The sequence below is a fragment of the Aegilops tauschii genome, chromosome 4 (assembly GCF_002575655.3).
Source record: "Aegilops tauschii subsp. strangulata cultivar AL8/78 chromosome 4, Aet v6.0, whole genome shotgun sequence".
NCBI classification, from domain to species: Eukaryota; Viridiplantae; Streptophyta; class Magnoliopsida; order Poales; family Poaceae; genus Aegilops; species Aegilops tauschii.
In genome coordinates, this window is record NC_053038.3 from 509,365,184 (window position 1) to 509,391,882 (window position 26,699).

At 44.2% G+C, this 26,699-nt stretch overlaps 5 protein-coding genes across 5 annotated transcripts; 2 read left to right on the forward strand and 3 right to left on the reverse strand.

The window, feature by feature from the left end:
- Window positions 1–2,090: 2,090 nt before the first annotated feature.
- LOC109735565 (disease resistance protein RGA2) lies at window positions 2,091–5,090 on the forward strand. The gene is made up of 2 exons (XM_020294782.4): window positions 2,091–2,325; window positions 2,741–5,090. The coding sequence occupies exon 2, from the start codon at window positions 3,360–3,362 to the stop codon at window positions 4,812–4,814; it is 1,455 nt and encodes a 484-aa protein (XP_020150371.1). The 5' UTR covers window positions 2,091–2,325; window positions 2,741–3,359; the 3' UTR covers window positions 4,815–5,090.
- A 446-nt stretch (window positions 5,091–5,536) lies between these two features.
- On the reverse strand, window positions 5,537–7,562 carry LOC109735556 (uncharacterized). Its single transcript, XM_073497908.1, has 4 exons — window positions 7,300–7,562; window positions 6,867–7,173; window positions 6,031–6,702; window positions 5,537–5,914 (listed from the first exon to the last, which is right to left on the reverse strand). The coding sequence occupies exons 1-4, from the start codon at window positions 7,560–7,562 to the stop codon at window positions 5,537–5,539; spliced, it is 1,620 nt and encodes a 539-aa protein (XP_073354009.1).
- A 1,744-nt stretch (window positions 7,563–9,306) lies between these two features.
- LOC141022031 (uncharacterized) lies at window positions 9,307–10,748 on the reverse strand. Its single transcript, XM_073497910.1, has 2 exons — window positions 10,350–10,748; window positions 9,307–9,819 (listed from the first exon to the last, which is right to left on the reverse strand). Exons 1-2 carry the CDS (start codon window positions 10,746–10,748, stop codon window positions 9,307–9,309), a joined length of 912 nt encoding a protein of 303 aa, XP_073354011.1.
- Window positions 10,749–16,287: 5,539 nt separating this feature from the next.
- LOC109735555 (uncharacterized) lies at window positions 16,288–19,099 on the forward strand. The gene is made up of 4 exons (XM_020294770.1): window positions 16,288–16,550; window positions 16,645–16,933; window positions 18,205–18,651; window positions 18,731–19,099. Exons 1-4 carry the CDS (start codon window positions 16,288–16,290, stop codon window positions 19,097–19,099), a joined length of 1,368 nt encoding a protein of 455 aa, XP_020150359.1.
- Window positions 19,100–19,759: 660 nt separating this feature from the next.
- LOC109735564 (uncharacterized) lies at window positions 19,760–23,197 on the reverse strand. Its single transcript, XM_020294779.4, has 2 exons — window positions 22,752–23,197; window positions 19,760–22,514 (listed from the first exon to the last, which is right to left on the reverse strand). Exon 2 carries the CDS (start codon window positions 21,450–21,452, stop codon window positions 19,989–19,991), a length of 1,464 nt encoding a protein of 487 aa, XP_020150368.1. The 5' UTR covers window positions 21,453–22,514; window positions 22,752–23,197; the 3' UTR covers window positions 19,760–19,988.
- Window positions 23,198–26,699: the final 3,502 nt, after the last annotated feature.

The window sequence follows — 26,699 nt, forward strand, 5'->3', positions numbered from 1 at the left end:
TAGGTCATCTCAGTTCCTATGATTTTTCTATTCCTATAATATTTCTATCCTATGAACCAAAGAAGGCCTTATGATGAAGAAATTATGTTGTACTTCTCGAGGAAGCCTGAAGACAAGGAAAAGTATATTCTTTTTTTTAGAAAAGAGTAGACGTGGTCCAACCAAAGTCTGTACGTAGAAGTAAAGGTATGAAGCAACCCTATAACCAACGCTTAATGAGTGGTGACCCATCTTAAAAAAGGGAGGATATAATAAATATCTATACCGATTTCCACCGCAAAATAAAAATCTATACCGATTGTTCATCTTTGTGACTTAACAAAGGGATCCCGGAGTTCATGTTTTACAGGAGAAACATGCCTTAGAAGATAACCTGAAGGGCAAACAAAAAGAACAAGGAAGGAGTCAAATGGAGGCAACAGAGAAGAAGATGGAGTGTGGTACAATTGCACCAAATCATACCTCGGGTCATACCAAATTGCCGAAAATAGGTCTTGGAGATCAAAGGATAAGACTGCGTCGGGTAGGAGCAAGCCCGCTCGTACCAAAACATACTGAAAGCGGGTGTGCGGTACGAGTGCTATAGCGCAAGACGGGGTCCGGTGCGAGAATTACCATTCGTATCGGCCCTCATATCGAAGCAATGTCGAAAACCTTTCATCGACTCCAGAGGAGAAGATGGGGTGTGGTGCTAGGGGGGGGGGTTGTTTTCGGCACCGGAGAATGGGGTTTAGAGGTCGGATGGAGGTGGCTGCCGGGCAGGGGCAGTGAAAGGGCAGACGACTAATGATGGGTGGGTAGGAGCACACGATTCCAAAAAGTGCATATGGATGCCGAGCTCCAGGCAACCCTCTATTTTTTCAGTGAAATAACTATTTCCACACCTAAAAAAACAAAAACAAATATACACATAAGCAGATAGTTGTAGTATACACGTTTAAAAATCATTTCCATACATGTTCATATATTATAAAAATACAAATGCATAAATTAAAATGGTCTTTTCCTTTGTTGTATTTGGGCCAAGTATTTGTCTTTTTTGCGTAGCCTGCAAATAAATTGCATTATTTAATGAAACTTTATGCATAGTTGAAGAACATGTATATGTATTTGTAGAAAACATATTTTTTTGGAACGTTTAACTATGTTTTTTGAATTCATGAGCCCGTCCTCTATAACGCCGCGCTCCCCTCCACACAACAGAGACCTCCTGTTCAGCGCTTGCGGTGCCGCGCTCGCGCGGATGTTGGCTTTGGCCGGCCCAGCAACGCGAGGCGACAAGCTCACTTATCAGGTCATGCGCACGTGCCTGATGCCCGGTTCATGGTTGACCTGGTCGACCGCCAACTTAAAAAAACGAATTCAAAAGAAATATTTACGAATTTAGGAAAGGTTTAGGAATTTGAATTATCTTTTTTGTGAATTCGAAAAAAAAATTGAACTTGAAAAATGTTCACAAATTAAAAAAAACGTCCAGGAATAAAAAAATTTGTGGATTTGAAAAAGTTGACGAATTAGAACAAAGTTTATGAATTTGGAAAAAGTTCAGGCATTAAAAAACATAAATAGGAAAAAATTCAAGAATTCGAAAGAATCAGGAGAGCGAAAAAATGAAAAACCAATGAGCACAAAACCAGAAAGGAATGGTCGAAAGCTTCTAGAAGCTTCACAAAACCGGCTGGGGACATTCGCAAAAAAAAGTACGAGAGGTGGTGTGCTCCACATACCGGTTGCCCTGTAAGTGGCAAATAGGAATCAGGCAGAAAATAGGAGAACCCAAACATGCCATTCAGGGGAAAATATCACTTGCTCCCATCCTTGAGCTGCTCCCGGTGCTCCAACTTCAAAAAAGTTAATTCTAAATGTTTCAAAAAAAATCTGAAAAAATGTGAATGTTCACAAGAATGTGACTACAGCTCCTAAAAATTTCAGATCCGAACTCGAAATAAACATTGAGAAACAAAAATTTGAAATCTAGAATGCTTTTTGTTTTTTTAGGGGACCCTGTCAGTCAGCTAGGTTCAGCTCGGCTGGCCAACGGCCCATATGAAGATGGAAATGCAGCAGGCCAGTAATTCCGAAGGCCCTCAGCCGAGTGAATCATTGTCTAAAAAAAATACTCCTCTGAATCAGACCGAGGAAGAAACCGTGGGGGGAGCAGAGGATGAGAGGAGGCAGCTGCGCCGCTCGACGGCCCACCGCGCACCCCCGGCCCCGCGACCGTCGGCTCGCCGGTGAACTCGTACTCCGCCATTCGCCCGCCGCCCTCGCCGGTGAACTTCCTTAAGAGCTGACTGATCTGCGCTTCCGGTTTCCTTTCAACAGGTTGCTTTCGATTTCTCTCGCTCCCTTCCGATCTATTTCAACCTCATTAGCTGAACAAATGGTTTGCGGATTCAATTTGAGTTTTGAGGAATTCAAGTTAGGGTCTTAACGCCAATGTCAGCAGACTAGCAGTAGCAGGTACCAGCTCAACTGCTTTAAGCCGAGCACTAGCAGGGGCGATTCCAATTCCTTTCAACAGCTTTATCTCAATGTTAACTCAATAAGTGATTCATTTTATAGATTGGTTTTGTTTTGTTTTGTGGTAAGCTTTTATAGATTGATTTTGAGGAAGGTTGCTTGATTTTTCTCAGGTTGACGTTTCAGGTTTCAGTTATGGCTTTGTGGTCGTTTTCTCCTAGTATAGTATGGTTCATCCAATTTTGCAAAGTTAAGTTAATCTGCTAATTTCACCTAGATACTCCAATGCCCAAGAGTCGGTTCATCAACAAAGGCCCAAGAGTGTAACTGACAGAAAGAAGTATGTGGTGGTGATCAACAAAGGCCCAAGAGTCGGTTCTCGGTCAGGTGACAAGTTAGAAAAATCTATGCCGTGATGGTTTGTTAACAATGACCAAGAGACAAGTGCTGTACCAGTCAAGTCTATACGATAAAGCAAGAAAGAATGCAACCACATACAAAGGATCCTGCGCATGGAATGGGTCCAATTTTAGTGAGCAGAGCACTGGCATTTTCTACAGACCAGAAAGCTTGACTTTGTTAACCAGCCATTACCAGAGAGAGAGAGAGAGAGCACAAGAAGAGTTTGCAGACAGACACATCAACTTCCACTCCTGAGAAGTCATAAGAACTGTGGATACAAGTCCCCGTGGTACCAAATGGCTCCCTTTTTTCTTTGATTGACCAGGAAGCATGACTTTGATAACCAGCAACAACTGAGAAGCGTGACTTTGATAACTAGCAATGGCCGGGGGAGGCAGGGGCAGAGCATAGAAAGAGTTTGTAGAGACATCAACTATTCAATTTCCAAGCTCAGTGTTCGTTCCCGAGGATACAAGTTCCCCTAGTCCCCACAAATGGAGATTTTCATTTCTGCGTTGATGGGTGAACTCATATCAAGATCCATGAGTTCCATCATCAAAAAATACTCCAAGCCACCGGCGGAGGCCGTGGAAGCTAGGTTAGAGAGGATTCTACTCAGGGGGCAGGTCATCATCGACGAGGCAATGGGGCGGCACATCACAAACCATGGAATGCTCCGGCAGCTTACCATGCTGAGGTATGCCATGTACCAAGGCTACTATGTGCTTGACACCTTCAGATGCCAAGCATACAAAGAAGAGGAGAATAATCTGGCTGTGAGTCAATCTGGGGTGGTGTCCAAATTTCATTCTGCACAACGCCTCTGCCTCTCCAGCAGCAACAACAAAAAAACATCACAAGGGCTTGAAGTGGCCCTCGAAGGTTTGAGATCCATGATTCTTGATGCCAGCGAGATGGTCAGGTTCCTGACAACATATCCCCGCCTACATCGTCAGCCTTACAGCATGCATCTCTTGCTGGACAAGTGCATGTTTGCCCGCCAGAGGGAGACAGAAGTAGTTACAAACTTCCTTCTGTGCACACAATCTTGTACTAGTAGTTTTGATGTCCTCCCAATTGTTGGTCCGGAGAATGTTGGAAAGAGCACTCTTGTCGCTCATATCTGCGAAGACGAAAGAGTACGTGACCGTTTCCACCAGATTGTTTTTTTCAGGCACGATAATTTCAGAGCTCAAGATATAGCCAATTTGACAGGCAGATGTGCGGCAAGACATGTGAATAATGAGAGATTGATGATCATCGTCGACATAGTTGGGGATCTCGACGAAGATCTGTGGGAAAGCATGTGCTCTCTTTGCCGACAAAGCACTAAAAGTGGTAGTAAAATCATTATCACAAGCCGATCTGACAAGATCACAAAGCTTGGAACAACACAGACTCTAGTACTGAAGCATCTGTCGCATGAGGCATTCTGGTATTTCTTCAAGGTGATGACATTTGGAAGCACGGATCCCAAGATGCACCCAAGACTTGTGTATTTGGCAATGGAGATGGCAAAGTTGATGAATTATAATCTCGCTGATGCTAGCATCGCTGCATGTGTATTGAGAGCCAATTTTAACATCAGTTTCTGGTGCAAGGTTCTGGAATTACGAAGAGGATACATACAAAATCATCTCTGTAAGTTTGATGGGCATCCGCATGAACTTCTCAGTGAGAATAGACCTGTGTATTTCCAACCAATGGCTACAACTACTGAAGATATTCTTGTTCTTGGTACTAATCAGACATGCTCTTCCGAAGAGGAAGTTCCCAAGATAACGGCCGTAGATGTTCTGTACGGAACCTCTAGGCCACAAGGGGGAACATTTAAGGTCCTTGCATGGAAATCTCCGATACCGCCCTACCATTGCTACATACAAACTTACGAGATCCGAGAGCTGCAAGCTAGAGCGATGAAGAGGAAGCGCCCTCTGGAATGGTATTAGCCATGTTTAGTTTTGCTAATGTACGCCTTGTAAACTCTTGTGCCACTACTTTCTGCTATGTTGTATTACTGAAAAAACAAGGTATGATATGGAGACATACATTTCCTTTCATATGCCCCTTGACCAAGTTTGTCCAGAGTGCAAGTTGTTCCCTTTTGTTAGAAAACTAGCTATACTAGTGTGTCTTGCTTGTTTTGATCAGTCATTAGTGGTCCATATGTATGTGCATAATCTTGTATAATGTGGTGATTTTTGCTATTATAAGAATTTTACACTGAATACATAGCACTACGATGCACCCTATGACTCTCATAATTCCTTCATTTACTGTTTCTGAAAATAATAGTTCACCACATAGTTCTTAGCCTCTAATGTAACTACAACATCAGAATGTGGTCTTTATTCTTCCGCTTAAAAGAATAATTGTATGATCTAGTGGGTTCTCGTTTCTTGATTTTTGGGTTATCATTATTAAGTCCTACTACTCTCACTTGGTAAGGTCACATTGCAATTAATTTGACAGTGTGTTCTGAAGAACCACAACTCATGGTTATACAGCGAAGTATGGCTTAGATTATGTATGTGATGATCATCGACCCAAGTTACCAATGACATGGCCCCGTTGCCTTGCGTCAACTATAATGAAAAAATGGTTGTGTGCATCATAATGGTTCTCAAGTCTCAACCTCCTTTTTGAATGAAAAGTTACCAATGATATTTAGTCATTCTGTTTCTGTTTTGATAAGGCCGCGGGGGTAAAACTCAAGGTGGATGGTGGCTTCTCTGTGAATGCCACAATCAGCCAGGGTCCATGGATCCTGCAGGCATTTGCCACCGTACACTAACCTACAATCAGCCATTAGCTTCCCCTTCATCTGGATCTTACTCCTCACGGCAGCAACCGTGTCGGAGCTTGCCACGTCAAGGGTGATGGTCTCGCCTGTGAAGATCTTGACAAAGATCTGCATGTTCTCCACCGATGGCGAACATGTTCTTCTTTTCGAAGGTGGCAACTGTTGTGCTGCCTGCTGAAACCTCCCCTTGAACGCATCTGTCAGCGCAGTCTCTGAATTGATCACCGCTTGCAGTAGCGCGACAGCCTGCAAGTGTTTGATCCACACAAGAAACTTAAAAAACCTAAAGCCATCGACTGCCATGACTCATTTCTAAGAAGAAAAAAATTGAGTGCCAAGGCATGTATATATAGATAACTTGCCTCTTGTTTGCTGACAGCAATGTCCATCTCCACTACATTATCCCGGTTTCTCTTGCGCCAGTGCTTCAGCACCGACACGGCGGAAGCTTGATGTATACGCAACTCGTCGTCGACAACATAGGTGTGATCGTCGACAAACCCCGGATTGCATAAATGGCATGGCCTTTTATCCTTTGTGCACAAGCAATGCCGCTTTCCGGTGCGGCAGAGATAATACCACTCCACAATTGCTTGTTCCGACCCATGGATGCCGTGGGTCCTCAACGGAGCTAGACTAGGATCCAGGAGCATGCTCTTGTCACCGAAGCAGTGCCCCGTCAGGAAGCCAGACGTGTTGAGACCGTCGGCGCTGCTGTAAAGATTGTTGAAGCTGCGGAACCGGTGAGAGGTGCCGGCCAGGTTCTTGAGGATGCATCCCATGGGGTAGGTCAGGAAACTGAGGAGCAGGTCCACGAAGTCATGCTTGCACTCAGCGTACATGACCTTTCTGTCCTCCTTGTCGAAGAAAAGCTTGATGCTCATCTGCGGACCAGGGTCGTCGTTGGCTTCTTGACGCCGAGGCTTGTAAATCGTGAGCACCGATGTGCTCATCAAAGCATCGGTTCTTTTCGTGAGAAACACGTCGGTGAATATGGTGGTGGACGAGACACATGCCCTGAGCAAGGAAACAACCTGAAACTTATGCAAATCAGTGTTGCAGATACAAACAGCAGTATGATCATAGTATCACAGTATATATGGATCAGGCCGGACGACCAAGGAAATGTAGTACTCCCTCCGTCCGGAAATAGTTGTCATCAAAATGGATAATAGATACAGGTAGTAGTTCACTTCACCTGGGTCCATCCGACGTCCACCTCCACTTGGTAGGCGTCATTGATCCTATCTCCTCCTAAGAACCTCTGAAGAAAAGACAAGACGGTGCTCGTCGCCGCCGGCTTGATCACCAAATCGTCGCTGATCACGAACCTCTCTTTCCACTTGGAGAACACCTCCGTTTGTGTTGCTTGGTTGTACACATGCACAAGCCTAGCCATGACGTCCCAGCACCTGCAGCCGTACTGCTGGTTGTGTCCCTGTCCCTGTGGAATCAGTTGTGTTTCCATGAACGGAGTGCACCGTGGGCATGGCAAGCGGTCGTACCTGCGATCGAGCATATAGAAATTCCTCATGGATGGATATGACCAACACATTGACAGCAAGAGTGAGAGAAATCATCTTGCGATCTGATCAAATTCCGTGGGGTAGGTAGGAAGGATATATACGGACCCAAATTCATCGGCGTGCGTAGGCCTGAGAAGCGTGCCGTGGCAGGCCTCGCCCTTCAACAGTTTAGCGTCCCCCAGGTGGCGGACGCTGGCGCAGAGGTTTGTGAGGCAGCCCGGCGAGGACGCGCCTGCGGCGAGCTGGACGGCGGAGATCGGGAGCGTGAGGAAGGCGAGGAGGACGTCGACCAAGTCGGAGCCGGCGTCGGCGAACAGCACGCGGTTAGACGACCTGTCCACCACGAGCTTCATCTTGATGGCGGCCATAGCCGAGCCGACTGAGGTTTGGGTAGGCGCAGATTTATGTTGAAGGAAGGCCGAGATGGAAAGGAACACGGGACGGCGTCTCGAGGGTTTGCAAGAGGGAGCGGCGCTGCTTTTTTTATTTTCTTTTTGAGGGAGCGGCGCTGCTACACCCCGCTTATAGCGAGGGGGAAGCAGGCGCCATCAGTGCGGCCCATTCGTACTTCTTTTTTTCTTTTACCGACTTGTGTTCAAAATATCACATATACATTATAATGATAAAATCGATAGTAGAAATAAGTACAAGATTTCGTGTGTTATAAAATTATATTTTCACAAAAAATATGTGGGCTTTAAATAATTTCACATATTAAAATATATTCAGTATCTAATTTAAAAAGTGCTCATGACAAGAGTTCGCGCCTTCAGAAAATGTTCATCTGACAATAAGAAGTGTTCACACATTTTCAAAAAAAATATATATATAAATAACTATAAGGATCATATTTTAAAAATGTATGTATATAGAAAATGTTCACGTATTGTTTTTAAAAAAATGTATAATTAAGAAAGGTATTCATCTTATTAAAATATCAGTGTAGTTATAAAGAGGTTTCATGCCTTTGAAAATGTTCCTATGATTTAAAGAAGTGTTCATATATTTTTAAAAAGTATATTCACCTATTTAAAAAACATGCATGTGATATTAAAAAGGGGCATGCTATGCGTCCGTCGGCTCATCTTTTTAATAGATCGGACGGGTCGTGAGCCGTCCGATTGTGTATGCATGACCCATCAGTTCCCCTTCTCTAATATCTTGCAACAATGATCTCCTTTTCTCTAATTTCTACAACAAGACCCTTGTTGCAGAATCTCCTTTTACATACTTTTTGCAACAAGACCTTTGTTGCAAAGCCTCCTCTTCTCTAACTTTCTGCAACAAGACCTTTGTTGCAGAACATCATCTTCTCTAATTTTCTGTAACAAAATCCCTATTGCTGCTCTTCTTTCTCTAATTTCTTGCAACAAGACTCTTGTTGCAAAAATTGCAACAACATCTCCAGCCGTGTCGTGCACTAGCACAGTCGTCTTTTGCTGCCGCCCATTCCGCAACAACGCTGTTGTTGCCAAAACTTGTCTTGGAGGTGATGTTGCAAACAGTGAGCCAGGGCCGAGCACGGGGTGAGCGTGGACCTACGGCGTGATGTTGTAGCTGCTAACAGTGTCGGATGTTGATGGCTCTCCGCGCCGGCATGGCAGATCTCGGCGGATCCTGGCGTGCGCAATATGAGGCTACAATGGCCCTAGCGAAGAAGAATCGAGGTCGGGCGCAAGCGGCGCCTGGGCGGTGCACAGCGGCACAGGGAGGCGGAGCCTGGAGGGTGGAGAGAGGCAGAGGGTCAAGAGGGTGGTGGTCGGGATGCCGGATCATACAGAGAATAGGCCAGCCATGGCGCGCGAGGGAGAGAGGAGGTCCAACTGCGGAGGATCCCAACGGCAGCGGCAGAATTACGGGAACTGCGGTGTTGTTGTTGTAGCAGAGACGACACTAGAGAAGATGGGAAGATAAAGCCGGGAGGCATGAAGAAGTGGGAGACACGTGTGGGGCCATGTCCACGTGCCGAGAGGAGCAAGCGGTGGACGTGAGCTTGGTTTTCAGCCGGCTGATTTTAATCTTTTTCGGTTATAAAGAAAACGTATGTCTCCATAGCATATACATTATTATTTTTCGGTTATACAACATGGCAGAAAACTTACATTGACAAAACTAAACATGTCTGATACTAGCATTCATCAGAGGGCGCTTCCTCTTAACCGCTCTAGCTTGCAGCTCTCGAATCTCACACGTCTGGATGTAGCTATGGTAGGGTGGTATCCGAGACTTCCATGAAAGAGCCTTAAATATACCTTGGGGCCTAGTATTTCCATACCAAACATCCACATTCGTTATGTTGGGAAGTTTCTCTTCAGAACAGCATGTCTGATTAATACCATGAACCAGAATATCTTCAGTAGTTTTACCCAATCGTTGAAGATACATAGGTCTATTCTCCTTGACAGGTTCACACGGATGCTCGCCAAACTTGCAGAGCTGATTTTGTAAGTAGGCTCTTCGGAATGCCAGAACCTTGCACCAGAATTTGATGTCAAAATTGGCTCTCAGTACACAAGCAGCAACATTTGCTTCAATGAGATTACCATTCAGCAATTCTGCTATCTCCATTGCCAAATATACAAGCCTCGGGTGCATCTTGGGGTCCGTACTTCCGAACGTAATCACCTTGAAAAAATACCAGTATGCCTCATGAGACAGATGCTTCAGTACTAGAGTCTGCGTTGCTCGAAGCTTTGTGATCTTGTCAGATCGGCTTGTGATGATGATTTTACTACCACTTATAGTGCTCTGTCCGCAAAGAGAACACAAGATTTCCCACAGATCTTCATCGAGATCCCCAACTATGTCAACGACAATCAGCAATCTCCCATTATTCTCATGTCTCGGTGCACATGTGCCTCCCAAAGCCGCTATATCTTGAACTCTGAAATTATCATGCCTGAAAGAAACAATCTGTGAGAAGCAATCACGTACTCTTTCGTCTTCACAGACATGAGCGACAAGAGTGCTCTTTCCAACACTGTCCGGACCAACAATTGGGAGGACATCAAACCCGCCGAGACTACCAGTAGAAGGTTGTGTGCACAATAGGAAGTTGATAACCAGTTCTGGCGCGCAAACATGCACTTGTCCAGCAAGAGATGCATGCTGTAAGGCTGACGATGCAGGTGAGGATATGTTGTCAGGAACCTGACCATCTCGCTGGCATCAAGAATCATGGATCTCAAACCGTCGAGGGCCTCTTCAAGCGCTTCTGATGTTTTTTTGCTGTTGCCGCTGGAGAGACAGAGCCGTTGTGCATAACGAAATTTGGACACGACCCCAGATTGACTCACAGACTGAAAATTCTCCTCTTCTTGGTACGCTTGGCATCTGAAGGTGTCGAGCACATAGTAGCCTTGGTACATGGCATACCTCAGCATGCTAAGCTGCTGGAGCATTCCATGGTTTGTGATGTGCCTGCCCATGGCCTCGTCGATGATGACCTGCCCCCTGAGTAGAATCCTCTCCAAGCCAGCCTCAACGGCCTGCGCCGGTGGCTTGGAGTATTTGTTGATGATGGAACTCACCGATCTTGATATGAGTTCACCCATCAACGCAGAAATGAAAATCTCCATTTGTGGGCACTGGAGCTTAGGGGAACTGGTATCCTTGGGAATGAACACTGAGCTTGGAAGTTGAAGAGTTGATGTCCCTACAAACTCTTTTTATGCTCTGCCCCTGCCTCCCCCGGCGATTGCTAAAGTCATGCTTCTCAGTTATTGCTGGTTATCAAAGTCATGCTTCCTGTCAAAAAAGAAGGGATCGATCTGGGACTAGGGGGATCTGCATCCTCAGGAATGAACACTGAGCTTGGAAGTTGATGTCTCTGCTGGTTACAAAGTCCACCTTGCTGGTCAATAGTAAAACGTTTTACCATAGAAAATGCCAGTGCTCCACTCACTAAAATTGGATCCATTCCATACACTCGATCTCTGGGGTCATTGTTTACGAGCCATCGCCATGCAGATCTTTGATGAACCTGACTGAGAACCAACTCTTTGATCTTTGATGGACCATCACCACATATTTCTTTCTATCAGACAGACTTGACCCAGAACCAACTGTCAAGTCGTTGTTGCTGAAGCATCACCACATGGTTTTTTGAACATCAAACAGACTTGACTGTTGACTTAGAACTAACTCTTGGTTGTTTACTGCTAACACTTCATTTATCTGAATCTAGTGGACTATGCAACTAGCCTGAAATTGATAAACATACTGAGCATAGCGTACTAATCAAGGAGAGCCTTGGCATGCACTGACCAAGTCCTACAGTTTTCAGTGTACACAAATTTCTTTGTGTCGAAAGGATCTCTAAATCATTTCAGACTTCTTAATTAACTTTTTTTTGCGGGGAAAAATAAATATTTTGTGGGGCCGCTTCTAAGTTTCATTAGATACACTGACAGTCTCTAAACTTGATGACCATTTTCAGAACCATCTTTGAACTAAAGTGTATATTTAGTTGGTCTGTATACGATTCAAATGCAATATTTGTATCATATATTGATGGCTTGGATAATTGCGTCGTACGAGCATGCTATGGCAGCGCACGGCATGTTAACCTTCAGTACACTATTTATTTGCAGGCTGAAAGAGTATGCTATGGCAGCGCATGGCATGTTAACCTTCAGTGCACTATTTCAGTTCTCACCGAGGACATGCCTGTAATGCGCTAGACAAAAGATAGGCCGTCGACAAATTCAGCCTGTAATGGCCAACAATACGCGGTTCTGCGACCTATCTGGGGAGATAAAAACTCATTTGTGAACTCAATGTTGAACAGTCCTTATGGCAGCATACAAAATTGTAGGTGAACTGCACATTCAAGTCTATAAAGAAGAGAAGCCACTGAATTTTTATCACGAACAGTTAAACAAACCTACCAAATTGTATGACCATCATTTGAAGTACCATCACCACCCAGCAGAATGGGCAGGTATTTTTCTTGCAGGGCCAAGGAAAATTAGCAGATTAACTTAACTTTGCAAAAATTGGATGAACCACACTAGGAGAAAACGGCCACAAAACCATAACCGAATCCTTGAACGTCAACCTGAGAAAAATCAACCAGCACAAAAGAGAAAAAAATCAATCTATGAATCACTTACTGAGTTAACATTGAAATAAAGCTGCTGAAAGGAATTGGAATCGCCCCTGCTAGTGCTCGGCTTGAAGCAGTTGAGCTGGCACCTGCTGGTCTGCTGACATTGGCCTTAAAAGAGTCCCTAACTTGCATTCCTCACATTTAATCCGCACACCACTTGTGTTCAGCAAATGAGATTGAAATAGATCGGCAAGGAGCGACAGAAATCGAAAGCAACCTGTTGAAAGGAAACCGGAAGCGCAGATCAGTCGGCTCTTAAGGAAGTGAAGCTGCAGCTAGCCGCCACCACAGCGAGGACGGCGGGCGAATGGCGGTGGACGAGTTCACCGGCGAGCCGACGGCTGCGGGGTCGGGGGTGCGCGGTGGGCCGTCGAGCGGCGTTGCTGCCTCCTCTCATCCTCTGCTCTTGCCCCACGAGGCGTTGATTCAGAGGAGCTGCTCTCGCACAAATTGGTCCAGAGCTCGTGTGGAGGCCTTCTGAAATGCTGGCCTGCTGTATTTCCATCTTCATATGGGCCGTTGGCCAGCTGAGCGAGTAGGCCGCTTACTCCACATCCCTACTACTGCTTTTCAAAAAAACTCACATGCTACTACTTATATAAAGAAAAAATCTTCTAAAAAATATATAAAGAAAAAAAACTGATTCTCGAAAAAAACGATGCTAAAAAAACTTAAAAAGCATCGGTACAGGAGTCCGTTTCTCCTTGTCTTCTAGTATATAAGAAAAGAAGTCCGTTTCTCCAACGCAGCACGCTTAATTCAGCGCTAACATAGTTAATTTTTCCGTCGAGAAAAAGTGCAACCTCCATATGCACTTTATGGGGTCGTGTGCTTTTACCCGCCCATCATCGTCGGCTGCCCTTTCCCTGCCCCGCCTGTCAGCCACCTCCGTCCGACCTCTAAACCCATTTCTTTGGTGCTGAAGACACCCCCACCCCCTTTAGCACCGCACCCCATCTTCTCCTTTGGCGTCGATGAAAGGTTTTCGGCATCGGTTCGGTATGAGGACTGGTACGAGCGCTAGTGCTCGTACTGGACCCCGTCTTGCACTCTGGACTTGGAGAAGGTTTCCGTGCTGGTCGGGTACGGCCATGGGTAAGAGCTATGACACTCGTACCACACATTGTCTTCCGCTTTGGGTACTTGGTTGCTTTCGGTATAGCTTTGGGAGTAGGCTCGCTCATACCCGACGCAGTCTTCTCCTTTTGTCTCCAAGGCTTATTTTCAGCAGTTTGGTACGACCTGTGGTATGATTTGGTGCACTTGTACGACACTCTGTCTTCTCCTCTGTTGCCTCTATGTGACTCCTTCCTTTTTGTTTTTGTTTTTATCTTCTAAGACATGTTTCTCCTGCAAACATGTTCATTGGGACCCCTTTTGTTAAATCACGAAGACGAACAATCGGTATAGATATTTATTATATCCTTTTTTAAGATGGGTCATCTCCCATTAAGTGTTGGTTTTAGGGTTGCTTAGCTCAACCTTCATATATTTAATTTTACGTACGGACATCGGTGGGTCCGCACCCTTTGAGAAAATACCACATCTACTCTTTTTGGAGAAGGAATATACTTTTCCTTGTCTCCGGGCTTCCTCGGGAGGTACCTCATAATTTCTTCATCATAAATTTTGAAGGTTACCGTCCATTCTGCACAGTACAAGGTTGCTCCTATGATATTAATAAATGGCATTTCAAGAATAATGGATGATTTTTCGTCTTCGGAAATATCAATCAAGTATAATAAAATTGATAGGGATGACGTGTCTATCTAACCTAAGAGTTGGGAATTTTTCTTACAGGGACAGAGACGTGGGCCCCGCCTGCCATAACGTCTAGCTAAACAGTCAAATCAAACATGGTTGACTTTTGTGCCATGTCAGCCCTGACGGGTGGGCCATATCTATCATAATCGTGGTTAGTTTGAGCAAGGCAGTAACTAGCATTTTCTGCTAAAAAAGACTTAAAGTGGTAATTTTTTGGCAAACAAAATGAAGCAGTAGATTTTTGGAACCTTAACCCGAATTGTGGTAGCTTTTGCTATTACTTGTCCGATCAAACTCAACACTTCATACAAATTTGAAACCAGTAGAATAATATGTTCATCCTTTTTTTTAATCAAAAAAAGTTCATCCAAATTAGTAAAGGAACAACAAGAACTAGATCTGTGACAATGTACAAGGACAAGTCCGTCATCTTCTTTTTTTGAAGCTCCAGTGCCGTCATCTTTATCGCCAATTCTTTTTCTTTTTGGCATATAACACGAATTTTGTTCTGAACACGGTGAACTAGCTAACCGCCTCTGTGACTCACTTCCTTTCGACCGTCACATTCGTCAGGGCAGGTGGTTCCTTCCTCCAGCCTGTTGATGAACACATCGGTCAGCGCCGTCTTCGAGGTGAGCACCGCCCGCAGCAGCGCAACAACCTGCAAGAGACAACAAAATCATTGATAAAAAAAGTTAAAAACCTCAGCAAGCTGGATATAGTAACTGTTCTGCATTACTTGCAATCTCGGCTAGGTTACCTCCAGTATCCCGATGGTGATCTCCATCTCAACCACGTTAGCCTTGTCTCTCCTACACCAGTGCTTCGACACGGCCATCACGGAAGCCTGATGAATCTACTACGACATACCTTCGGTCTTCAACCAGGTGATAAGGATGGCAGTCACGAAATGTCCTTGGCCGCAGAAAATTTCGAGACGAGCTATATGGTGCCAGACCCATTAGACCTCTTCCGATTCCTCAACGGTTTCTTCTAGAACGAAGCACTGGGTTCCCTTGGATAGAAAGACGTCAGTGAATATACTATGTGACGACAGAGAAGCCTTGAGGATGGATACAACCTGAAACTCGTAAGAGAATCCAAATTAATAGACAAAAGTGAATGCCCTCATAGAAAATGTAATTGCTTTGTCTAAAATTAATTGAATTTTCAAACCTCCGCCCAGCCGACGCAAACTTCCATGCATCTCCTCAAATTCCTGTAGAATCGCATCAGGAATGAAGTTGTGAGGCAGCGACTGCATGGTGCTCGTGGATACCGGCTTGATCGTCAAGTCATCACTGATCACAAACCGTTCTCTCCCTCTTACAAACCTTCCGATCCCGGAGATCGCGCTTTTGTAGACATACACGAGTCTAGCCAAGACTAGCCAGCACCTGCAGAAGTCGCCGTCTACCTGTAGATTCGGCTGGTTCTTCACAAATGTATCGTAGTAACTGCATAGTGCTCCTGGACCATAGCTGTTGATAACGAAAGACCATAATCAACCTCTCCGCGCCGGATCAATTGAACCAACAAGGATTTGATATCATGGTGATGCACATGACACACCCATAGGTCCCAAACTCATGCTCTTGCGAAGGCGGGAGAAGCATCCGGTGGCAGGAATCAGCCATCAGCAGCTTACTCTCCCTAAGGTTGACGACGCTGTGGCAGAGGTTGGAGAGGCAACCCGGTGATGAAGTCGCGCCTGCTGCGCAGAACTGGACTGCGGACAGCGGGAGAGCTAGGAAGCTGAGAAGGACGTCGACGAAGTCGGAGCCCGCGTCGGCAAACAGCATGCGGTTCCGACTCCTGTCCACGGCCAGCTTGATCCTGATGGTGGCCATAGCTGCGGTCTACCCGCACCACTGGTTCGATCGGATGGGTTCCAAGAGACGAAGGGGTGGGTTAGCAAGAAGAGTAACGTGGTTAAGTACCAGTAGCAAGCAATCGGCATGGGGAATGCCCAGTGATTAAGATGTGACGACTTGGGAATTCGGAGTCAGCCGGAGATGTAACGGCGGCTGGGGAAGCCGAAGAGGCCGAGGCACGCACAACAACTGCGTGCACGTGAACCGCTGCAGGGCAAAGACTCTTGGGACTCTACGTACCGTCTCGTATTCCTTTAATTTATCTCTTGCCCTCTAATCTAAACTTAAGTAAACGGCCGCCATACCCATACGCGCCATCGCTCCTACTAGCTACCTCAGCCGGCTATGGCCGCCATCAAGATCAAGCTCGTCGTGGACAAGCCGCGGAAGCGCGTCCTGTTCGCCGATGCCGGCTCCGACTTCGTCGACGTCATCCTCGCCTTCCTCACGCTCCCCCTATCCGCCGTTCAGCTCACCGCAGGCGCGTCCTTGCCGGGCTGCCTGGCAAACCTCTGCGGCAGCGTCGACCGCCTCCGCGACGCCCAACTGCTGAAGGTTAACGCCTGCCATGGCACGCTTCACAGGCCAACGCACAAGGACGAATTCGGGTCTGTATCATCTTTTTCTTGGCTTTATTTATATACCGGTTGTACTACATGCGACCAATTTACATCTAGAATTCCTTTTTTTATACGAGTGCAGGTGCAATAATCGTTTTGGCTGCTCAGCGTGTACTCCTTTTGTCGAAAAGCATGCGCCTCCACATAGACGCAGGTGCTGGGAGGTAGCCATGGCTAGGCTGGTGCATGTGTACAACCAAACACCACGCAAAGAGATGTTCTCCAACTGGAATGAACGTTTCGTGATCAGTGACAACTGGGTGATCAAACATGCGTCGACGAGCAATGTGGTGTCGTTCCTAAGGGGGCTCGGCGCAGATGGGATCAGAGACGGTTACGAGGAGGTGGACGTGGACGTCGGATGGGCCGAGGTAAACAAACTAGATTCTTTTGCTAATTCGCTAAAATTTCCAACGTACTCCCTCTGTCCCATAATATAAGAGCGTTTTTTACATTAGTGTAGTATAAAAAACGCTCTTATATTATAGGACGGAGGGAGTAGTAAATACTACTCTATTAGAGTAAAATGCATCAGTGGTAACTGAACTTGCAATGAAAAATTCACTTGGAAATTGCCAAGAGAACTCACTGGAAAATTTCCAACATATATACTCCCTCCGTCCGAAAATACTTCTCGGAGGAATGGATGTATCTAAACGTATTTTAATTCTAGATACATCCATTTTTATGCATTTCTGCGACAAGTATTTCCGGATGGAGGGAGTAGTAAATACTAGAGGAAGATGCATCGGGGGTAACTTGTTAGCAACTCATAGTGATTCATTGATAATACTCCCTCCGTCCCACAGTATAAGACGTTTTTGAAAGCTATGTTGTGGGACAGAGGGATTAGCTTAGATTCACTCAAGAGTACAACAATTGGTTGCAGATAATCAAACAGCAATAAGGAGATTGAGGAAGAAGACCCGAGGTGGGAGAGGAAGCCGCCGTGCCGTTTTTGCCTGATCCAACGGGATAGTTTGCTTGATCTCGATACCCTCGCCTCCTGCTTGTAGGAGCTGCTGGCTTCCGGGCCTGGCTTCAATCCCATTCCTTTGATGCCAGCCCAAGGTCCAAGGCCCAGCAAGGTTGCTGACGTAACTGAACTTGCGACCAAAACTCACTGGAAAATTTCCAACATAGTAAATACTAGAGTAAAGTCACTGCCAATGCATTTTACTCTAAATACTACTATAAGCTGAAGAATACTCTTTTAGAAGGTGTGTAACTTAACTGAAATGATTGTGAAATAGTAATAGTAGTTTATATGTTGCCTTAAAGTGATTTTGAGGTGAGGATTGAGAATCGTTGAGTCGATGTTGATCTAAAGGGTAATTGTTGGAAGCGGCACTGGAAAATTCAGGCAGCTGACCCAAACTGAATTTGTTTGGCCTGATGCTTACGAGCTACCTATCACTAATGGTTCCAATTCTTTTCATAAATTTCAGGTATGGTTTCCTTGCTCAAGACCTGTATCTCATCCACCACCATATTCATTGACGTGTTTCTCGCGAAAGGAAATGGTCAAGCTGTTCACACAGTTTTGGCAAAAAGATCATTACTCGCAGAGCTCTTACCCACGATTCCCAAGCCTCGATATCAAGAAACCGGCGATCCTACAGTCTCTGAATATTATCCACAGGTCCCCATCAAGCTTTTCTATGACAGGAAGGACAGGAAGGTCATGTATGCAGAGTGCAAGCACGAGTTCGTGGACCTGCTCCTCAGCTTCATGACCTACCCCATAGGATGCATCCTGAAGAGCATGGCAAGAACCTCTCATCTGTGCGGCAGTTTCAACAATCTTTACAACAGCGCCGCGGGACTAGACGTGGCTGGATTCTTGTCAGGACCTTGCATTCGCGACATAAAGACGCTGCTGGATCCAAGCCTTGACCCGTTCAAGATAGGCTGCTCCTTCAGGAAAGATAAAAGATCATGCCATTCATGTGATCCTGAGTTTGTCAGCGGTCACACATATGTAGTTGACGATGACCTGCGTACGTATCAGGCTTCCGCAGTGTCGGTGCTGAAGCACTGGCGCAAGAGAGACCTGGTGGAGATGGACATTGGTATCAGCAAACAAGAGGCAAGTCTAGATATAGTACATGCCCTAACAGTTGTTTTATAGTTCTTTCTGAATAATAGTGTGTGGCAATCTGTTACAGGCTGCTGCGCTACTGCTACCGGCGGTCAATTCGAAGACTGCGTTGACAGATGCGTTCAAGGGGAGGTTTATGCAGGAAGCACAACAGTTGCCACCTTTGCCACCTTTGGAAAGAAGAATGGGTGCGCCCTCCGTGGAGAAGATGCAGATCTTTGTCAGGATCTTCGCAGGTGAGACCATCACCCTTGACGTGGCAACCTCTGACACGGTCGCTGACGTCAGGAGTAAGATCCAGGCAAGGAGGAAGCTAACGGACTCTTGTGGGTTAGCCTACGGTGGCAAATACCTGCAGGATCCATGGACCCTCGCTGATTGTGGCATTCACAGGGAGGCCACAATCCATGCTGAGTTTTTTCATCGTTGTAGCTAGCTAGAGATCATGTGTTGAGCCCCCAGCAAGACTATTTATTTTCTTTTTCTGTTCTCTTGCGACCCGAACTACTCTGCATCGAACCTTGTTGTTGGCCGTTGCTTATAATCTAAAGCGGGGGAGACCCTTTCTCGTAGCTAGCTAGAGATCACCAGGCTTGCTTATCACTTATTGTTAGCTGTTCATCAGCCTGCAGGGAGTAGTTTTTATCCAAATGATGCTTATCAAAACAGAAACAGAATGCCTAAATGCCATTGGTAACTTGTCGAGATCATGTTGTCTTGCACCAAGAGAGAAAATCTAGCCGTACTTTATTGTAGACATGCAAAAGTATAACCATGAGTATTGGTGCTTCAGAAACACACTGTCAAATTAATTGCAAAAAAATGTGACCTTACAGAGAATGAGAGTGGTAAGATTTAATAATCAGAACCGGGAAATTAAGAACCGAAAACCCACGAGATCATACGATTGTTCTTTTCTGCGTAAGAAGAAGACCACACTCAGGTTTTGCAATTTCATAAGGCTCGGAACTATGTTGTGGAGTATTAGTTTCAGAAACAGTAAATGAAGGCATCATGAGCATCATAGGGTGGCATCGTGGTGTTATATGTTACGTGTTGAGTGTAAAGTGCTTATAATAGCCAGAGCCACCACATATACAGTACAAGATTACCCACATATATGTTGGCCATTGATGTCTGACAAGCAAGACACACTGGTATGGATAGTTTTCGAACAAAAGGGCAAAGCTTGCTACACTCTGAACAAACTTGGCCAAGGGGCATAATAAAAGAAATGTATGTCTCCATAGCATACCTTATTTTTCAGTTATACAACATAGCAGAAAATAGCGGCACAAGAGTATAGACGACTTACATTAACAAAACTAAACATGTCTAATGCCATTCATCAGAGGGCGCTTCCTCTTCACCGCTCTGGCTTGCAGCTCTCGAATCTCATAAGTTTGGATGTAGGTATGGTAGGGCGGTATCCGAGACTTCCATAGAAGGACCTTAAATGTCCCACCTTGAGGCCTGGCGATTCCATACAAAACATCTACGGCCGTTATCTTGGGAACTTCCTCTTCAGAAGAGCATGTCTGATTAGTACCAAGAACAAGAACATCTTCAGTAGTTCTACCCATTCGTTGGAGATACACAGGTCTATTCGCACTGAGAAGTTCACACGGATGCATCCCAGACTTACAGAGCTGCTTTTGCATGCACCCTCGTCGGAATGCCAGAACCTTGCACCAGAAATTGATGTTAAAATTGGCTCTCAACACACATGCAGTGATGCTTGCTTCAGCGAGGTTATACATCAATTTTGCTATCTCCATTGCCAAATACACGAGTCTCGGGTGCATCTTGGGATCTGTACTTCCAAACGTAATCACCTTAAAAAAATACCAGAATACCTCATCAGACAGATGCTTCAGTACTAGAGTCTGTGTTGTTCCAAGCTTTGTGATCTTGTCAGACCGGCTTGTGATAATGATTTTACTACCACATGTAGTGCTCTGCCGGCAAAGAAAGCACAGGTTTTCCCACAGATCTTCATCAAGATCCCCAACTACGTCGATAATGATCAGCAATCTCCCATTATTCTCATGTCTTGCTACACATCTGCCTCTCAAAGCGGCTACATCTTCAGCTCTGAAATTATCATGCCTGAAAAAAACAATCTGGGGGAAACGATCACGTACTCTTTCGTCTTCGCAGATATGACCGACAAGAGTGCTCTTTCCAACATTCTCCGGACCAACAATTGGGAGGACATCAAAGCTACTAGTACAAGATTGTGTGCACAGAAGGAAGTTCATAACTACTTCTGTCTCCCTCTGGCGGGCAAACATGCACTTGTCCAGCAAGAGATGCATGCTGTAAGGTTGACGATGCAAGCGAGGATATGTTGTCAGGAACCTCACCATCTCACTGGCATCAAGAATCATGGATCTCAAACCGTCGAGAGCCTCTTCAAGCGCTTGTGATGTTTTTTTGCTGTTGCTGCTGGAGAGACAGAGCCGTTGTGCATAACGAAATTTGGACACGACCCCAGATTGACTGACAGCCTGAATATTCTCCTCTTGTTGGTACGCTTGGCATCTGAAGGTGACGAGCACATAGTAGCCTTGGTACATGGCATACCTCAGCATACTAAGCTGCTGGAGCATTCCGTGGTTTGTGATGTGCCGCCCCATGGCCTCGTCGATGATGACCTGCCCCCTGAGTAGAATCCTCTCTAAGCCAGCCTCCACGGCCTCCGCCGGTGGCTTGGAGTATTTGTTGATGATGGAACTCATGGATCTTGATATGAGTTCACCCATCAACGCAGAAATGAAAATCTCCATTTGCGGGGACTAGGGGGGCTTGTATCCTCGGGAATGAACGCTGAGCTTGGAAGTTGAATAGTTCATGTCTCTGTAAACTCCTTTTATGCTCTGCCCCTGCCTCCCTGGTCATTGCTGGTTAGCAAAGTCATGGTTCCTGGTCAAAAAAGGAGGGATCGATTTGGGACTAGGGGGACTTGTATCTTCAGGAATGAACACTGAGCTTGGAAGTTGATGCCTCTGCTGGTTAGCAAAGTCAACCTTGCTGGTCAATAGTAAAACGTTTTACCATAGAAAATGCCAGTGCTCCACTCACTAGAATTGGATCGATTCCATGCACGCCATCCTTGGTATCGGGTTGCAATTTTTGTTGCTTTATCACATAGACTTGACTGATTCCTAATGGCAGGTACACCACTCTGATCTCTTGGGCCGTTGTTGACGAGCCATCACCATGTATTTCTTTCTATGCGACAGACTTGACTGAGAACCAACTGTCCGGTCGTTGTTGCTGAAGCATCACCACATATCTTTCTCTGCATCAATCAAACTGACTTGACTGAGAATCAACTCTTGGTTTTTTGCTGCCAACACTTTATTATCTGAACCTAGTATTCAAATAGCCCGAAGTTGAACAACAGATCAAGCATAGCATATCTGTCAAGGAGAGACTTGGCATGCACTGACCACATATTTTTCTCTGCATCAATCAAACTGACTTAACTGAGAACCAACTCTTGGTTCTTAGCTGCCAACACTTCATTATCTGAATCTAGTATTCAACTAGCCCGAAGTTGAACAACAAATCAAGCATTGCGTATTTGTCAAGGAGAGACTTGGCATGCACTGACCAAGTCCTACTACAGTTTCAGTCTGCAGAAATTTCTTTGTGTCCAAAGGAGCCCCAAAGCGTATATTTAGTTCTCAAAGTTGCTAAAGGGTATGTATACGGTTCGAATACGATATTTGCATGATTGTATCATGATATTGATGGAGTGGATACTTTTATTCTCCGAATGGGCCATAACTGAAACCTTAAACGTCAACCTGAGAAAATTCAGCCAACCCCCCTCAAAATCAAATCTGTATAAAACAAAACAAAAACCAATCCATGAATCATTTATTCAGTTAACATTGAAATAAAACTGTTCAAAGGAATCGGAATTGCCCCTGCTAGCCTGCTGCCATGGGCCTTCAAACCCTAACTTATAATTTGGTTAAAATAAATCAATCCGTATTCTCAAATTTAATCCGCAAACCACTTGCTCAGCTAATGAGATTGAAATAAATCGGAAAGACTGAGAGAAATCGAGAGCAAACCTGTTGAAAGGAAACGGGATCTCTCGCCTCAGTTGTTGAGCTGCATCTAGACTGCCACCACGGCGAGGGTGGAGGGCGAGTGGCGGCGGACGAGTTCACCGGCGAGCCGACGACTGCGGGACCGGGCGTACGCCGTCGAGCGGCGTTGCTGCCTCCTCTCATCCTCTGCTGTTGCTCCCACAATTTCTTCCTCACTCCGATTCAGAGGAGCTTTTGCGTTTCGAGACAATATTCAGAGGGGATTTTTTTTGAGCAAATATTCTGAGGAGCTCTCGCACAAATTGGTCCAGAGCTCGTCTGGAGGCCTTCTGAATTGCTGGGCTGCTGCATTTCCATCTCCATATGGGCCGTTGGCCAGCTGGATGACTGGGCTGCCTACTATCAGAGACAGGAACGTTTGGTTTATGGTGTATATACATCCTATATTTTGGTCAAACAGAATATATACATCCTACATGGAGAAAAAATTTAGTAATTAAATAAAAAATCCCAAAATTCTAAAATATGTTTGAAATATTGAAGCTCCATTGTACTTGTAAAAAAATCCCAGAAAAATATAAAAAACCCTGTTGTAATCTTTTCAAAAACAAATCAGCCAAAATAATATGAATAGTGACCTATAATAGCAATAAATTTTCCCCCAAAGTCAATGTTGGATTTTTATTCGTGAAAATTTATATACTAGTGCAAACAAAGTTTAAAATTTCTAATTTTTCTAATATTTTTAACTATTAATTGTTTTCCCATATCAGGTGTATAAACACCTAGGAACAAAAGGGCATTTCCTTTACTCTCGGCTGCTATTTTCTGCTAGTTGTTACATACGAACATAGGTGAAATCGTGTGGTGAGCGTGCCGTTACACAGGACTGGCTCCACGGAGCCCCTTTTTTTAAAAAAAGAAGTTATTTAAAAGTTCCAAAAAAATAAATCTAAAAATGCATATACATGTTCTTCAAGTATGTGTAAAGTTTTATTAACTAATGCGATTATTTGCAGTCCACACAAAATACCTAGTCCAAATACAACAAAGAAAAAGCTCATTTTTATCTAGGTATTTGTCTTTTTTTGTGTATCACATATGAACATATATGTTCACGAATTTTTCTAAGTGCATCTTCATATTGTTCCTGGGTGATCGTAGGGCATTTTTTTTTCTACTACGTTTCCCAACACCATAAGCTGCACCATGTGTTATTGTTATGTTGTGATCCAAATTCATATATAAGCTGCACCATATTGACTTGCCACATGCCAGGGAGTGCCGGCGTATGTGTTATGTGCCGCCACACAGACTTTTTTTTTTCATATTGCAGAGCGAAAGGCGATACGTGTACACACACTTTATGCCTACTAAATCGTGTGTCGAAGTTTAAATATCACACACAATCTTTTTTTGTAATTGTGTGAACTATAACGCACACGATACTAGTCGCTGCAATGTATGCGATGTCATTAATTATTGCACACGGTGGTGAAATTCGACCCATCTGCCTGAAATAGCAATAGCAAGCGATACTAGTTTTGAAATGTGTGCGATGAACACTGACATTGGATCACACAACGGTTGGATTGACTTGTCTAGACCTTTGCCACGTAAATACCGACAATGGGCCACACAGTCGGGTATGCAATAAAAATGACAAACATTAAGATTTTTTTTGCGCGGGGGGGGGGGGGGGGGGGGGGGGGGCAAAGATTAGGGTGGAGTGCAACAAGGTGGCTTGAAAGTAGATGTTCTCTATAAAAAAAATGAAGGGCTGTGTTTTTGTGTAACACCAACCTTCGCAATTCCCCTCCTTTCAGTTAGTCAAAAGTAAATAAAAGGTATTATTTCCAGAAACAGATTAATGCAAGACATAATCGGGAATGGTGAGTGGATTTCTACTGATTTCAAAGGAGGATAGAGATCCATCGGGAAAGGCTCGAAAGGTTATTCGATGAAAAGAATGACCGCGTATTGAGCTTATAGTATTCACTATACTACGTATGTGAGGATGAGGAAATATATTAAACTAATGACCAAAAAAATAAAAAAAACATGTACATGCATGGATATATTTATTTTATTCCCTCCGTTTTTAAATGTAAGTCTTTTTAGTTTTAGAGATTCCAATATAAGCTACATACGGAGCAAAATGAGTGAATCTATATTTTAAAATACGTCTATGTGCATCCGTATGTAGTTCATATTGAAATCTCTAAAAGACTTTAGAAAGCGGACGGAACACTTCATAAAGCTCACCAGACATGTTTATCTATAACATGCATGGATACCCTTACGGGAAGGACGAAGATAGTGGAAGAACCTTGAGATGATGGTGATATATATATTACTGACTCAATCCTTTATTAGCTCTATTTGTGTGGATCTTTCAGGTGCATGAATGGTACTTGTGCAAAACTACGCTTCCCTTGTCATTCGATAATTTTTATCTTTATGGTGCTCATAACATATTTTTCATCTATACTTATAGGAGTTTGTTACCTTCTTTTGGTCGAAGAATAAGATGTGGGTAATATATGCATTGCCGACTTAGCTTAACATTTTTTGAGCAGAATTTCTATAAATTTTATACAGGTATTGTGCTGAAGTCCGTGAAATAGGTTAATGGCCGAGAGTGTTTATAAGTTATCAAGTCGAGCACATAAATCTGGAAGTAGCTAATTTTCCTACTGAAAAGTAGATAGAGATTTCTGAAGACATGAGACATTAATACATAGTATACATAGCCGTCTTCTGAATTCTATGATTCTTCATACCTTGAGGCTGTTAAACATCTATGCACCTTTCATTTGATGAGGTACATTCAAATTGGGTCTGTTTATAACTTTGATGAAAAATTATCTTCCCTTAGATGGTCAAGGTTCTAGAGCTCATTGCTATGAAAGAAGGCATATATTTGATTCACGGAATTGCCAGTAGAATTGGAGTGAGCGTGAGTATCAATTGCTCGGAGAGGAAATCATGAACCGCAGTCAGAATATTCTCTCACTGAAATATATTTGATCTGTGTGTGTATCCTGGCCAGTTGATTACCGAGTACTATCGTTTGTCTTCCCATTTGATTTCTCATATGAAGCTACTAATTTTGACAATTCCTTTTATTTTACAACACTATTGCTTATGTTTTCCTATGGAAAGTAAACTAGAGTGAATTAACGATTTGTTTTTCTTTAGATGTTGTTGGTCGGGTGTCCTCTACTACTGAAGTTTTACCACCATCTGGTGGTGCTTGAGAGCAGAGACGGCATACTTTCATCAGCAGCGGCCAAACTCCCAGCGCCGCTGGTGCTGTACACCCCTGTATCCCTCGACATCAAGTGCCTCACGTCTGCCCAACATGAACACCTCCTCAATATGTACATCTCTGAATTTTGCCATTGCTAGAGAAAGTAGAGCATTGTTTTGCTGTAGCTATAATTTGAGTTTAGAAGATATACTTCTCTCTTTTTGACGTCAATATTTTCAGTTGACGGCTCCTTCCAGTCTCATGTCTTTCTCTTTAGCAGGGATCAGTGAGTACTAAACGAGCAAAATGTCCTTCTCTTTTTCATATTTCTTCCTTTTCCTTACTACTTTTGTGGCTCCAAATCTCATGATGGCTCTATGTCTGTTCTTTTTCTTGACATGGATTTTACCCTGAAAAGTTTCTTCTGATCTACAATGTTCTGCCATCTAAATTTGTCTGTATATTGTGAATGAGTAGACACTTGTGCAGAAGCCCAATGGGATGAAATTACGGACTACAGAGAGGTGTAATTATTAATTAATTTCTTGCTTTAAAAGATATGCAACTAGCAGAGTTTCTTATTATTATCAATTGGATTATGACCGAAGTGAAGAACTTATGTGGACAGTCTGGCAGATTTCGGTGGCAAGATTTTTGTACAATTAGAGTGGCAGATTTCAGAAATTTGTAGAGCACATGATTCACAAGAACAAGAT